The sequence below is a fragment of the Pygoscelis adeliae genome, unplaced genomic scaffold, assembly GCF_000699105.1.
Source record: "Pygoscelis adeliae isolate BGI_AS28 unplaced genomic scaffold, ASM69910v1 Scaffold154, whole genome shotgun sequence".
Taxonomy (NCBI): domain Eukaryota; kingdom Metazoa; phylum Chordata; class Aves; order Sphenisciformes; family Spheniscidae; genus Pygoscelis; species Pygoscelis adeliae.
The window spans coordinates 2,892,565-2,908,594 of record NW_008825113.1 but is presented as its reverse complement, the minus strand read 5'-3'; the positions used below and the strand labels follow the sequence as shown (position 1 = coordinate 2,908,594).

Here is a 16,030-nt window from a genome sequence, read left to right as displayed (position 1 = left end):
GGGGTTGAAACAAATAACTCGGGTAGCCTGCCAGGCCTGTCGCAGCCCCCCTTGTCAAGGGTAAAGCTTAGGTAAGAGCCAGGTAATTGCCTTGGTTAGAAAATCTTAGTACAGTCGCAGTTACCCCTCTTCACTGCTACGGGTTGTTGGCTCAGGGAGTGGGCTGAGGAGTGTTTTTTACTACGTGTGTTAAGTGCAGCTTTGTAAGTACAGCTATGGCAATAGGAGCACTTCGGAGAACTTGTTAGTATTTCCATGTTAGTGACATACTTTTAGCACATACAAGGCTTTAGTCTTAAAATGTTTGCCGTATTTGTGCGTTCAAGATTTTTGTCAGAGATTTAAAACGTAGCTGAATCTGTAATGGAGTCTGAATTGAGCTTTTGGCTATGGAGAACTGCGTGCTTCTCCCGATACAAAACGTTGTTTCAAGTGAGGAAGGTGACACGAAAAACAAGACCTGTGAAAATCGCTTTTTCGCAAATGGACAGTGAGAGAGGAGGGTGGGGTGAGGCTGCGGTAGCCCACGACAGTAGAAAAATACTGTACCTGAACAAGTTTCACTTGCCATCTCATGAAGTAAACCTGCGAGGAAGCTTGCTTCTGACTTTTAGGTTTAGAAGTGGAATTCCTCTGGCACACCCCCCCACCCATCCCCCCCAGTCATCTGAATTATTTAAATGAACGTGGGATTTGTCTAAATGTGTTACTGAATACCAGAATTCATGTGGATAAAAATCTTCTTGATAACCGTTTTGCTGCTGTTTATGTGTGTGTTTGTGGAAATCATCTGCTGTTAGACATTTTACTTAAATGGGTGTTACTGAAATGTATTTATGAACCATGTCATTGGCTAAGTGCTACTCTTTCAGAAGCAGAGAAGCTTTTCATAAACTCAGTGTGTAAAGAGGATGTTTTCAGTGCTGTGAAAACAAGATCACAAATGCTAATGGAGTTTGTTCAAAAATAGTCTCTTTGCTAGCTAATGTGCAGATTATTTCTTACTTAAAAGCAATAATGACAATCTCAGAATCTCTCACAGAAAAGTTAAACACATAATTGACATTTTGATAAAGCTCTTAAAAACAAAACCAAATAATTGTCCATGTGTTTAGAGGAGTTCAGCCTCAATTGGACTGAATTATTGTTTTGTAAATCATATTTCAACTAATTTATGCTGTTCTTTGCTCCACTTCTGCTCATTTCTGAAATAGCTTCTCCTTGGTCCTTGCACAGTAAGCACATTTTTTTCTGTCTGCAATGTTATTTATGCAGACTGACTTTGTAAGCTTGTCAGTTTATTTGTGTTTACTGGGAGTTGGGAAACCCTTTAGGGAACTGGAGTTTGGCTTGAAGTTTGGTGTAAAGTCAATGGCATTACTCAAAATGTATTTGTCGCTTAAAAATATGTATTGAAAGTTACCAGTTGCATTTGGCTCTGAGAATCCCTGTGGAAGATGCCTGCCACGCTGCACGTCAGTAGTGTGGCATATAAGGGCTCTGATTTGGCTGCATTATAGATAGAGGCAGCATCACTGTGGAGCTCTCCACATCGTCCGAGAACACTGTGAAGAGAAAAAGGTTAATTCGCGTGCTTTTTTGGCTTCTAGGAAGCTAGCTGAGCTACTTTGCTTTCTGAGTAGGTATAACTGCCTCTGGCCTGGGATCAGTAGCTTCCTTAAGATAAGATACCAGCAAGTCATAAATTGTAACCTGTAGTTTTCTTGTTTGATCTTTAATCAAATTGGATGCTTAAGATGCTGTAAAGCTTTATGAGTTCAGTTCACTTTCCTGTGGAAGGTAGCAATGTTTACTCTTGCAGCTTCTGTGCTCGGTAAAGCTGGTTCGTTTGGCAATCTGTCCCCATAGACTTAATATTGTGCAGTTGCATCTTAGATGTGGTCATGTACACGTTTAGTGTGCTATAGGGAAATTCTCTTATGTTTCCACATAAAATTACTGAAGGTGTGCAAAGCATGTGTTTCTAGTATAGTAGTAGCAAAATATCTATTTCTAATGTTTGCCACTTTTAAAATACGGCAGAAGAATTAAGTTCAATGCAATATCTACGTAAAAGTTGATGTAATATGGTGTGGGATCAGATTATGTATTGAGAAGCTCTGAGGTTCTTAAAACTGTTCTTTGGTGTACTGATTCCAGCTATTGAGCTTTATTTGCTCATTTGTGAGGACAAGAGAGGGAACCATTTTTATAATTTAACGAGGGAGATGTTGGTACAATGGTCTGCTAAGTGGATAGACTACCTTATGGACAAATTTATTTCGAATGAGTTATTTCTTTAGCTCTAAACTTAGAGTTACATACTGAATGAGTAATTTTGGTGCAAATGCATGAGGACTTTTATTTTTATATATATCTAGAAGTACCCTCTCCTTTTATTTCAAGTATTTTTTTAAGAGTTTTCAAATTACTTTTCAAAGAATTTGTCCTGATGTTGTGCATGTCCACAAAATATGACTGTCTTCATATAACTGGCTTTACAAAGGAAGTCCTGAAACTTTGTAAATTAGGTCTAAAAATTAGACCTGTGTAGAATATAGTTATTGGGTCACTTGTGGCTCACAGGTTGCACCCATCTTTTGGCAGATGGGTGTAGAGACAGCGTATGTGACTTAGCAGTGGGACTGTATTTTTCCTGGAGGATTGTTACCCAACCAGAATGAATGCTGCCGGGACTAGTATCCAGTTAGAGGGGCTGTAGTGACTGATTACCAGGCAGACCATGTGTTGTGACCGCTTTCTGCCAAGTAGCAGACAGTGCCCTTCAGCCACCAGAACTGAGACAGCAGGACCGTGGGTTTGTGTAGTCAGGGGAGAAGAGGGAAGGAAGGAAGAGGCAGGGTGAACTGCAGTGTGAATGGGAGAGGAGGACTGGGTTGAATGAGGGATGTTGCCAGTGGCAAATAGCCCACAACTGTCACAGTGCCAATAGCATAGTGGTCTTGTGGCCTGCTCACTTGTGCGTTCTTCCTGTAAAGCTGAAAGCTGGAGTCTGAATTGGCTGAAAAGCTTGGTTGTCGCTTTTAGTTTTACTTGTGCTGTGTTCCTGCTTAATGGTTCGGACCTTTACCTCTTGTTTTCTTCATGGGGAGTGTGAAATGGTAGAGACCCTTCATGTAAGGCTGAAGGATCAGATTTTAATTTAGGCTGGGCATAATTTAAAACTGAATTATTCAATCAGATGCTTGCTATACAGACTTATTTTTATTTCCTGTCTCTTTCAGTTCCTTGATGACTTAAACAGATGGAGTCTACTTCTCATTTCTCCTTTTATTTATTCTGATAAGTTACTTAAAGCAGAACATATAGCTTTTGTGACAGAAAGCATTTCAGCTCAGACAGATAATTTGCAGAAAGTACCTGGCTCTTCAAAAGAGGTAAGTCGTTCTCTTTGTTTCTTGCATAGAAAGTACTACAGATGGGTCATTTGGTAGGTATAAACCTAAAACACTTGAAGGAAAAAAAAAATCAATGGCAGATAGATTTTGTATATTTATACAAAATAATATGGGAATAAAAAGGTAATTTCATTAAAATGAATCACTGTTAATACTCTAGTTCTATTTTATGCTTCAAATAGACCCATAGATATTTTATTGAGATTTTTTTTTAGTAGAACACTTCTCTGGCTGTGGATGGGAACTGCAGAATTCCATCGTGACTTTGGATAAGGCATGTATGGTTAGATACGCTGAACGGGAGAAAAATGCTTGAAAGCTGTTATACTAAGGCAGCTCAGAAGTCCATTTAGCTTAGTATCCTGTCTCTGACACTAGCTGAAACAAATGCCTCAGTAAGAATATACAGAGCAAACATATGTTAAGCTTTCTGAAAAGCTCTTCAAGCCTCCAACCAAGTGGTTGTGAAAAGTTGTAATTGAAATAGAAGTCTCTCTTGGAATCTTTCATTGTGATTTATAAGTACAAGTTAAAGTATTATACATTTGGATAATTTTGTCAGTCTGCAGAAGTAAGGCCAAAATCAAGCTTTTAATCTCTTTGCTTTTCTATAAAATGCAGTAGGGGAATGGCAGTACTTCTTGGTTGGAATTTTATAAATTGTGTTTGCCTTTTAATGCATAATACTTACAAAATGTTATTGAGGCATCCAAAGATATAAATTAAACTAGCACTGAAATCCTTATGGCAAGCATACTTACTAAATGTTCATGTCCTAGATACTTAGAAATCTAAAAAGTGTCTTCTCCGCTACTATATTGGAAGTGTGAAGATGTGGATTTAAAAGATGATGTTCTGAAACTTGAATTACTGAATATATAGCATCTCTATACAGATTATGTATAAAAATAGTATCCGGACCCTATCAAAACTTACTATGAACTTGAGATAATGTCTGTCTCTCCCCTAAAATTTGTTGGTTTTATAACTCTTTCCTCACATGAGAAATGCTTGCTGCCTAGGTGTCTCAGCTTGGATGCAGGTCTGAAGGGGGTGAAAGGTTTTAACCCAAAGCAAAAGATAAACTTACCTTGCAGGGAGGAAAAATCTTCTAAGCTGTACAGGTTGTCATAGTTTCTTCCTAAGGCAGTCAGTTGTTGTGTGTGCTGTATGCTCTCTGTAGTGAAGAGGACAGAATGGACCTCATTACCTACTGGAAAGAGGAGAAATGGAAAGACATGCGTGCTAGGATATCACTGGGTAGGCATTAATAAAACCTCTGGCCTGGTCGCTGGGGTACCATAGAATCGACCCATTAAACAGGCTATGCCACAAGCTAGGATCACCACCTGGGGGCAGTCGATAAGGTGTCTTCCTGAATAGCCCCGGCTTAGCACCCTAAAGGGCCATCTGTCATCCTTGCTTTTTGGCGTCAGGTTTCAAGCTTCTTTTTGGAGTTAAAGGAAACCTGTCACATACACAGGTGCTTTTGGCCTGTCCGTTTCTCTGGATGAGGAACGTGTATTTTCCAGGCCACTTGTTCTGGGAGATGATCCAGGAGTCCTCTGCTGGAGTGAACATTGAGAACAGAGTGGTTGGTGAATAGTCTTAGGTAACTTGAGTGCAGGGACCGAAGGACAGATTGGGAATGGGCACAATTCGAGATTTGTACCTGCAGTCAAATTTTTAGTAACTTTACCCTCCATGGAGGCCTGTCAAGTCTACAACAGAGCATGCTTTTGGAGCGTGTTAGTCTTTGCCCTCTAGAGGAATGATGTCCAGGTGAAGTGCTGCATCAGGCAAAATCATTATCTCCATGACGCTCAGAGTGTGAGGCCTGGAGGCACTGCAAGCTTGCTGAGGACTGAGACCTTTTCTGCTGAAGTCTTCTGACTCTGCTTCTACTGGCCTCATGTTTCCTTGGAGCACATAGGAAGTAGACACATTAGCTGGTTTGTAAATGTTTTTATTGCCTTTGATGTAAGACTGTGGAATCCATCCAGGTGGGCCCTACTTCCAGGAGATAAACTAGATAGGATACCTGCTGTGCTCTCTATGTTGTCTCAGAGTGCACCTGGAGAGTGATGGGCCAACTCAGACAGAAGGCTAAGGGAGATTTTTTTTTTACTTTACTTTTTTTTGTAGCAGAGAGGCCCACAAAAACATCTGAGTTGAAGCTCTAGTTTGTTGTTCTTTGGGGTTTATTGTTCAGTGGAGTTTTTTAATCTTGTTGGTTTCGTTTGCATTTTCTTTAGAATGGAAAATGTTTGCATTCTTATGTTTACATTAATAATTAATTTGATTTGTCAAGCTCAAAAGCAATAGTCTGGGTGAAAGACCGAAACTAAAGAGGAAAAGGACTGCTGTTCTATTTTGTTTATTGTTCTTCTGTGTATATGTGACTTCTAGTGAAGTGCTTTTAATTCTGCTACCTCTGGCAGCCAGCTGTTGACATAGACAGGGGCTGTAAGAACAGATTGCTCCTGTGACCTGTGATAATTTCTAGACAGAAAAGCCATTCTTTGTAGGGCTATCAGTGATCTGTGACTGGTTTCTGTTGAAACTGAGGTGTACCCAGAAAGCAGCAGTATAAATAATTTCTCATCTCTTAGTAAGAGCTGGCTTTTCATTTTGTATTCTGACAGAATTCTGATGAAGATTTCTATTCGTAGCAGGAAAGCTTGGCCTGTTTGAAAATATTCTCTGAGGATTTTTGTTGTGAAGCAAATAGATTGTTGCATGAGCAGGATTACAGGTCATATGTCTTGGCAGCAACCTTACTTTGTGAGGTTCTTTTGTGTATTCACTTTATTTGCACTAGACAACAATAACTACGTTTTACTTGTTAGCATGTCTAATGTTTCACTTGGTGCCATGAAAAAAAGCTCAAGAGCATCAATATATCCTCCTCGCAGTTTCCAGGTGACGTGGGTGTTACCTGCTTGTGCCTGTTCTCTGGGTAAGAAAGGATATCTAAATACGCTGTGAGTCTCTTACCCTCCACCACAGATAGCAGCCCGGAGTCCTACGCTGAGGAAAATAGAGAAGGAAGCTGGTATCCTATACCATAAATGTATCTGCCATGTTTGTCACTGGTGGTTGTGAATTGCCAACGGTTAGCAGCAAGGCGTTAAGAGTTTTCTGCCTTATGACTACAACTGGAGACTTCCATTCCAGCTGTGGATGTTGTACCAATAGACTAAACACAGCTGGGAATACCTTCCGTCTGGAAAGTGATGGTGCTGTCCAGGTCATCTCTCAAGGCAGTTGGTTGGGGCAATTCTGGCTGACTTGGTCACAGACTTCCCCAAGTGACAGTGGGGTGAAGTCTGACTGATGCTCCAGCTACAGTGATTCCAATCTATCAGGGTCTGGTATAGCTATCTTCCAGAAGGCGATTTTGTTCTGCTTCAGAACTGGTCAATACTAGTGTGCCCAGAAAGATATACTGTAACTTCGGAGCTGGTGTTTCTTTGTGGTGCAGTCATGGAGATGACCTTTCGGAAGGTCCTGGAGGTAGAAACTTGCTGTTGTTGCTTTTACTAGTGAGTGGGTGTTATGTCCAGGAGTTCAGGACCCGAGTGATACATCTGTCATGAATTTGAGGGCTGGCTCTCACCAGCTGTGTGTTCTGGTGTGGTGGGTTTGAAGCTGTTACTTGCTCTTGTGTTACAGAGTTGGAGTTTAACCCATAGGTTAAAGCATGCAGCTGACCTTGTGGTAAACAGCAACACACTGCCCACACACTGCTATCTTTTTCTCTTTTTGAAACTGAGTTTGTTCACTAAGGGTTAGTATAGGTGATATATCAGAAGAAACCCAGCTAGTTTTCTTGTTAGGTATCCAAAGGCCACCAATATGAGTATAGACTGGATGGTCTCATTTGGGTTGAGCTAATCAGAGACTGTCTTTGAGAATGACTTAGAAAGGAGATGTCACCATTAAGGTTGTATGAAATCTGAGTTTCTTCTTTCTTCTTGTTCCCTTGGGAAATACTGTAAAGTCAAAAGGTGGAAATAGATTCTTTTGGATATTATGTAGACCACTTAGCTGCAGTAGGCAAAAAAGTAAATTTAGCTGATAGATATTTTACTTGTTCATAATTAGACGAAGCTCACCCTCATTTTATGCATTCAAAAGAAGCGTTTTTTCTTACTGTGTTTAATCGGTGTGTTACATCTTGTGTGTAGTGATAAAAGGGTGAACTTCATGAAAGTGGTTTGGTGATGACAGTGTCAAAGTGCTGGAGTTGCTATATGGGAATTGCACTTTGTCTCCCAGTATCTGGAACACATGATATGGTGAAGGCTAATATTTTTTTTTAGGTCACGAAAACAGGTGGTGCTTCATTGTCTCTAAAAATGCCTTCACAGGAGAACAATTGGTTTGTGTATCCTATAAAGGATAAAGGCTGTGGTATCAGTCACACAATTTTCACTGAAATTGGGTCCTTATTTGGTTTTTGCTTTCAGAATTGACTCTTAGAATCATAGAATCATTAACGTTGGAAAAGACCTCCAAGATCATTGAGTCCAACTGTCAACCCAACACCACCATGCCCACTAAGCCATGTCCCCAGGCGCCTCATTTACCCGTCTTTTAAATACTTCCAGGGATGGGGACTCAACCACTTCCCTGGGCAGCCTGTTCCAATGTTTAACCACTCTTTCAGTAAAGAAATTTTTCCTCACATCCAATCTAAACCTCCCCTGGCGCAACTTGAGGCCATTTCCTCTTGTCCTATCGCCAGTTACTTGGGAGAAGAGACTGACACCCACCTTGCTACAACCTCCTTTCAGGTAGTTCTAGAGTGTGATAAGTTGTGATAAGAGCATGACTCTTAAATCACTGTGTTCATCAGTTGTCTGAATATTATTTTCTTAGGTACTGTTGTTTTATAAACATAAGGCTTAAAAGGGGTTCTTTTCAGTTATGAGTCAGCAGACAGATTTGTAGTCTTTATTAACGTGCCTGCCTTTCAGAAGGAAAGCAAAACTCTTTTCACTTTTCTTCCACTTGTGGCTTTTATAGTTAAACTTGAAACTTGTTCTCCAAGAAGGTACAGCTGTGTAGTTTGGGTTTAACAAAGGTTCTTGAAGAAAACAGACCCAAGTGTGTCACTTTCATAATGCTTCTTTTCTGGAGAACGGAATTTTTGATGTAGGTAAGCAGCTCAAATCTTCCGTATTTAGTTAATGCTTCTGACAGTCAGTGTGTACTTTTATTAAACACTAGTAGTTTACTTTTGCTCTTTTTATCAGCATTCATTTTCAAATTCGTGCTGAAAGCCATGTCTTGGAAATTAATACAAATAGAATATTACTTATAGATTGTGATAATGCTCTCCTGCCATTTTGTGCGTTACTTGAAGCTTTTATAGCCTTGATCTTTGGGAAAGAAGCATTTGTACTCCCAGTTTGCTTTCAACATTTAGTGTGGATGTTGCTTTGTTTAATTCTCTCAGGCCTGAATCTTGTAGCAGGTGTTGCTTGCTACATGACCCTTCCTCAGTAGGTTCTTTTGGTTGTATTCAGTCTCATACATTGACCTTTGTAGTCATGAAGGGTACACTTTTGTGTGAAAGGAACTGTCAACTGAAAGCCTTCTCTAGTTGAGATGTGTTTTCTCATGATGCTATTAAATCTAGTAGTTGTTTTAAACACATCAGGCATCACAGAAAAAAGTCTTAAAACTGATTCTGCCAATTTAGTATTCTGTAATCCTAGTAGCTCACTTTTTTTTTTAAGTACTTTCTTTAAAATTACTTCCAGTCCTTGGGTTTGCTGGTTGTGCTGTTTTGGTTTGATAATGTACCTCTGCTGGCTCTGCCTACTGTTGTGCTGCTTTGTAATAGCAGAATCGTTCGGGAAGGAAGGGCAGTTTTTATTTGCAGTTCATCTTGCACACTCATAATACTGTTGGTATTTTGATATTTTTCTGTAACCTTTTCAAACTGAAAAACATGCATATGCTTTATTCTAGATTGTGAAGTGGTCAGACTATTGTTCACCATTGGCCTATAAACCTGGTGAGCCTTATAAGTTAATTGCTGAAGCAAGTGTAGATAATTTCAGTAACCTTGGAATAGCATTCATGGAAGACAGGCTTCAAATGGATAACGGAATGGTGCCACACAAGATCGTTTGTAAGTATCTTGATGAATTGTTTTTAATGGCAGAACATGTTTGTTTCATGATTATTTTAGGACTGTGCTTATAGTCTTTATACCTACATAAAAAACTATGCTTTTATTTTGGCACAATGTTTTCTTCCTGTTGTCATTCTAGGCAGTTGATCACTCTGTAGCACGACCATATTTTATAATGAATACTGTCCAATATAGAGATCCTTGAAAAGTTAGACCACTCTTTGAGTGAGTTTCTCTCTTTACAGAATGTCTTACAAATGCAGCAGCAGAAATAACAGAAAAATGGATCAAAAGATTTTTGGAATAAACCGCCCTCTTTTTCTTTAATGCCTCATAAGCTACTTCCAATAATTCATCTTAGTATGATGAGATCTCCAAGTATCCAAGATGGTGTTTAACCTTTTGCAAATGCATGAATGTATAAATGTCACAAAGGTGAAGTTAGAAAATACTGTTTCTGTAAGTCTTGTCTGTTAAATTTTTAGATCTATTTGAAACAAAAATACAGAAGGTTTTAGGCAAATGTCTTCTTTTTTCAGATTTGAAATAAAAGTGTATTCAAAGCTAAACATGGGCTGAGAACAATTGCTGTAACTTGAGCATCTTAATCCTTTAGATCACTGAGAAAAGCTCACAAATGCTTTCTAAACAGGGAGAGGGACAACCAGGGGAAGGAGGGTGGTGTCATTGCTAACTGAATTTTGAATTTTTGGTGGGTGATTTATTTCTTTAGGGGGTGAATTTAATGATATCAAAACTGTGAGCCATTATGTCCTCACTAGTTTAATAGTTTCAGCTAAGGCAGGGAGGGAGTTCATGGCTAATTCCACAGAGAGAAGGAAGTAGTCGTGGTTGCACTTCTAACACCATTCTTAAATGGAATTGTTGTCTGGGCTGTGGGAAGTCCAAGCTTCACCTCCCTTTGCTGCATGAGATTGAAGTTCTTTTTTTCCAGCACCGTTCTAAAAGTGCCATAATATGCAGTCTGTAGGGTATTGTAGAGTAGTGAGCTCTTGGGGGGTAGAACCATGCTTTTTTTTTTTGTTTGTTTGGGGGTTTTTTTGTTCAGCAGCAGTCTCATTTCTTCCTGTCTAGTTGTGTCTTCTCAGCTGTGTTGATAAAACTGTGGGTCATGTAGATTAATAAAATAATGATTTGGTCTACAAAAAAAATCCTCTTCTCTGCCCCCTACCCCGCTTAAAAAAAAAAAAGGGGGCTTGGGTTTTTTGTTTTGGTCTGGGTTTTTTTTTGTGTTTGGTTGTGGAGTTTTTTTGTTTGCTTGGTTGGGTTTTTTATGTAGATCATAGTGCTTTGGCAGAAGTTGGGGAATAACAAAATCGAGAACAGCTAGCTAGGGTGCAAGAGGGTAGGAATATGCTCACAAATGTATCTGATGTGAAACTCTGTCTCTTGGTGCTGTTCTGCAAAAGTATTCATGCAAGGATGGGATGGAAGCTGAGAGAGTGCCCCAGTCATTTACTTTTCAGAATGTTTTCTGGCTCATTTTGCTTTAGGTACTGTGTGCATGCTAGAACTGCTCCAGGATAACAGGCTGATGGAGGCTGTTGATGGAATAGCATGTAGGCTGGTAGCTGTGAAATTCTCCTGGGATGTGAAAAACCTTGCTTCAAATTTCTGCTCCAAACTAGGCAAAGGGGATACAGTTTCAAGGGAATGCAAGTGTTGTTAAGCGAAGGAAGTGATTGAACTTGGATCTGGTGTGTTGTGTGCCAGTTGCCAAGTTTCTCACTGAATTTCTTTGAGAAATCAGAAACAAAAACATAGTAAGTTTATTTGGCCTTATGGGAGTGGAGAGGGATTCAGTAAAATTTTGCAGACTTTGATTTGAAATATTTTCATGGCTCAGCAGCTGAAAAAAAATTACCTTATGAAGAGAATTTTTTCTTTCCTCTTATATAGTTTGCTCTGCAAGTTTCACACTGGCAAGCCCTTCTTTTCTCACTTCTATTTGCCAGAAATTTTTTATCTTTGCATTTCCATCCTTTTCGGGGAGAGAAAGGGGAAGGTTTAACAATTCTTCCTATTTGCTAGTTTTCCCTCGGATTCATAGCTCCCAAGTCTTGCTATGGGTGGATATGTCTCCCTTTCTGCAGACTGAAAGCAGTTCAGATTTTTTTTACCCCCTTTAACTTGTACCAAACTTTTATCTGCAACCTTCAGCAATGCAAGAGACATGGTTCAATGTTTCCATCCTACCCAATATCATCACTTTATTAGCTTATTTCAAAATAGTTTATTTCAAAATAGCAGTAGGTAGTTTTCCACCATGCCCTCCTTAAGGGCCCAGTATTTTTCCAAAGGTACTTCCCTTGCTTCATTTTGCCCTTTGCTGGGGACAGAGGGACAGGCAAAAGAACAAGCTGACAAGGTGATGCATTTATGAGAACTTCCTCACTTTCCCACCCATAGACTAGTGTTCCGTTAAGAACATATCTGCTTTGCATACAGTAGCTGTCATGTTTTACTTTTGTGCAAATGTTTTTGCACTCACAATAAATGTTAGTTTGTTTAAATGTGCCCCGTAAATATCGAGTGTTGTGCTCTGTCAGACTTTCCTGAAACAAAGAGTCATTAGAGTAAATGACTTGTGTTATGAGTGCAAATTTATTACGTTCTTGGGGGGGTTAGGATTTGGTGTGTCAAACAAGGGAAATTCTTGCTATTATAGGTGATTTGTACTGAAATTAAATCTAAATCCCGCTGTGGTAGTGATATTCATCACAGTTCTTTTAATATCATTTTTATAACCCCCTTTTCTTATTCTTTAACTCTTCCAGCTGTCCATTTGCAGGAATCTACTCTGAAGGAGTTGGTGCAGGTGGCACCATCTGTAAAAGAGCAAAGTGTAAGCAGTACACAAATGGATGAAGTAACTCCTGCTGCTACTTCTGGGACTACTATTAAATCAGGATTAGGAGTAGCTGAGTCTGCAGGACAAGGTGAAGAGGAGAAATCCAAGCTAGAGAAAGAAAGTGAGCATGAAGATGAATCCAGCAGTCTATCTGACAAAGAGACAGGTGCTGGAGAACATCATCACTTGCATCTTTCCAGCTGTCATGAATGCCTGCAACTTGAAAACAGTACTATTGAATCGGTCAGATTTGCCTCTGCAGAAAACATTCCAGAACTTTCAGATGATTGCAATAGCAAACTGGAAGAGAAGAATGATGACTGTCTAGCAAGAGGAATAAAGAGAGTAAGCCTTGCTGGAAAGCCCCCTAATGTATTGATTTATCTTGGCTCTGAAACTGCAAAAGTGGAATTTGAGCAGGTAAAATCAATCCTTCAGGAATGCATTGATGCAGGCAGCTACACTATCTACCAGCTGCATGAGGAGCAAGTTCTGAAAGCTCCATGGATTGATAACGCACTGTTGTTGATCATTGCCACAGAGGAGCCTATTTCTGAGGAGAACCACAAACAATTTATGAAGTTTTTATCTAAAGGCGGAAAGATTCTAGGGTTTTCTTCATCTTTTACATTTGATGGCATACAAATAAAGAGAAAAAACAAACTGAAGAAGACTGTTCATGAATTAGTGGTCTCTAAAATGGACAGTACTGAAATTAAGTTAAATCTTTTGCTCAGTGGCTATATTTTTGAGGAAGTGATGAAGGAAGATACCAGCAAAGTGAAGACATTAAGTCAATTAAATAATGCTGATAAAGATACAGTTATTGTTCATCTGACTTATGGAGACAGTGGAGGAGAAGCTGTTCTTACTCAGGTACTGTGTATGCAGAAGCATTAATTTGCTCATTGCTACATGACGACGTGGTATGCTAAAAAAGTTCACTTGTTCCTGTTGCATGCTCTTGGGGATGCTTGTCAAGGGGAGGTATAGATGGATGTCTCAATGAATGTACAAGGACTCTGAATGCAGAATGGTTTCCACTTGATCCTTGGGAAGCTTAAAGAATGGTAGAGAATGTTGCTGCTGTTCCACTTCCTTGTTTTCACCATGTAGCCATGCGCATGTAGATCATGCAAGATCACAGCGGGTGGTAGAGGAGAGAGCAGATTTGCATAGTAAGCAAGCATCTTCAAGAGCAGAGCAATCCTTTTCTGCCTGCTAGAAGTTGTGCAGTGATACAACTGTGCGTTTTGCAGATTTTGGGAGGTGGGAACAGGAAAAGCTGAGTCGTCGGTGGACTCAGGGTGAAAGCTTATACTGGCAAGATAAAAAAAGACATCCTTACAAAAATACAACTATAGTGAACCAGAGAGTCAGGAGAGGATGTAAAATAAACCTTGCAAGAAACTTGAAAGACGTCTCCTCTTAAGGTTTAAGGTTAAGGTAGCCAGCACTTCTGGAAATCTGACTAGTGAATGAAAGAGTCCCCGCCTCTCTTACTTGTTGCATGCCATGTCTAGAAAAACTGCTGTACAATTCTTGCTTGAGCAAGTAACTACACAATAACGGTTAGTCTCTGACTGCACTGAAATGCCATTGTTGATTTAGATCTGTTGGTTCTTTTTTTGCTACTATTACTACCATTTTCTCAGTTATGTGCTGTTTGTTTCTTAGTGATGTGAATGAAGCATTTCTAGATGGATGTTAGGTTCATGATGTTGGCCTTGCTGTTCCGTCATTTAAAAAAACCCTTTATTCAACTGGAATGCATTTTTTCTATTTACTATCAAAATTAAAATTCTAAAACTTGTTTTTTGTTTTCTAAACCTTGACATGTTTTCAGTCGGTAATATACACCATATTTTTTTTTGGGGGGGGGAGGCGGGGTAGAGAATCTACTCTGCTGGAAACTTGCTTTTTTGTTTCCTGAGTCTTCCTTCAGGCTTTAAACTTTTAAATGTTTAACATTCTGCACCTAACAAATAGCTCAGAGTACCTGGGGGACAGAAGTGGGGGAGTCTAGAGCCAAAATCTTATTCATTCTACTTAAGAATAATAATATCCCAGCAAATAGTGTTACAGTATTGTGATCTCTGTTAAAAAAAAAAAACAAAAAAAACCAACAACAAAACCCCAAAAAACCAAAGCCAACCAAAAAAACACCCAACAACCAAACAAAACCCACACCCCCTCAAAAAGTTAAACAACAGATAAGTTCAAACGTTCATAATCTTTTTTGTTATTGTTACTCTCTGTCTTCCTGGATAATGGGTGAGGAAGCTTCCATGGCTGTGTTAAAGGTAAATGTTGGTCACTGATTATTTAAATATTCACAGATACCTGGCTAAAGTTTTGAGTAATAGAAAGGCTGATAAGAGGTACCGTTAAGCTTAGAAAATAAGTCTATGCCCTGGAAGTACGCATCTACCTGGGTGTATAACCTGTGCTATTATATCTGAGAGATTTCAGCCATTTCACAGTAAAACTTTTAAAGTGAGCCTGAAGGCAACTTGCATGTTTTGAGTTAGCCTCAGTAGGAGCAGAGGTAAACATTTTCTTTTTAGCACGGCTGTTCACAATTATATCGCTTCCCTTACTCTGTCTTTGCTTTCAAACAGCACATTGAGAAAAGCAGAGCAAGGTTATTTACCAGTATTTAAGTAGATGAAGAATATAATGGAGACATAGCTGAACAAACTTTATGAAAGATTCTAGGACCTATTTTTACGAATATTTTAGTTACAGGAGAACTTTCGCAGGAGCCCAGAGCACTCAAATTTAACTGCTCACGTATCGGGTAGCATACACTTTTCTAGCAATTATGTAATTCAGAAGTAGTCATCAGGTTTCTTAGAAGTGTTTTTGTCTCTTATCAGTTTATCAGAGTAAATCTGCTAGCTTTTTGGAAACTGTTATACATAGTAGCATGTTTATAGCTCTGTGTAGGAAGCTTTGCCACCCATGTGCTGTATGCTTGTACTAGAAAATTGATTAGATACTGTTGCTATCCTTTTCTGCAAGTTCCATGGTAAAACCTGCTTTGCTGTACCGTTTAAATTGACCCTTCTGCTGTAGTAAAACTCAATACTGCAGAGGTTTTCCCCAGAATAAGGGCATTACAGTATAGCTTCAAAAATCAGATTAAAAGGATTATTGTGTCATTTTATAATTTTAAATTACTTCCAGTCTGGATTTGAAAAGCCTTATTGTTTTCTCTTCAGGGGACTGACAGTGACATCAGCCATTAAATATTCTGTCACAGACTTGTTGTTTCCCTTTTTTTCTGTATTCTTCTGTCCCCCCCCTCCCATTTCAGCATATTTCCCTGAATTTCAATAAAGTAGATCATATATGAAAGATGAAGAACACCATTAAAATGTGCAAAATTGGAGAAATAAAAGATAATAGCTTGTGTTTTTCATTAAATGAATATATATTTAGTAGGGTAAAAAAGCTTCTAAATATCTTGGAACACTTATTTAAAAAACAAACAAAAAAACCTCCCACCCCCCCCAACCCAAACAGGAGGTCTAGAAAGGATTTTTTTTTTTTTCTTCTGCATTTCATTTCTACTTTTAAGCATCTGCT

General features: G+C 39.1%; 1 protein-coding gene across 1 annotated transcript in view; it reads left to right on the top strand.

The window, feature by feature from the left end:
- The first annotated feature begins 3,254 nt into the window (after positions 1 to 3,254).
- The window catches only part of HLCS (holocarboxylase synthetase (biotin-(proprionyl-CoA-carboxylase (ATP-hydrolysing)) ligase)), a 120,860-nt gene continuing 108,084 nt past the window's right edge, over positions 3,255 to 16,030 (top strand). The window contains exons 1-3 of the mRNA XM_009327969.1: positions 3,255 to 3,398; positions 9,402 to 9,564; positions 12,366 to 13,315. Of these exons, the coding sequence (XP_009326244.1) occupies positions 9,513 to 9,564; positions 12,366 to 13,315 (1,002 nt within the window). The 5' untranslated portion in view covers positions 3,255 to 3,398; positions 9,402 to 9,512. The remainder of the gene's footprint in view (positions 3,399 to 9,401; positions 9,565 to 12,365; positions 13,316 to 16,030) is intronic.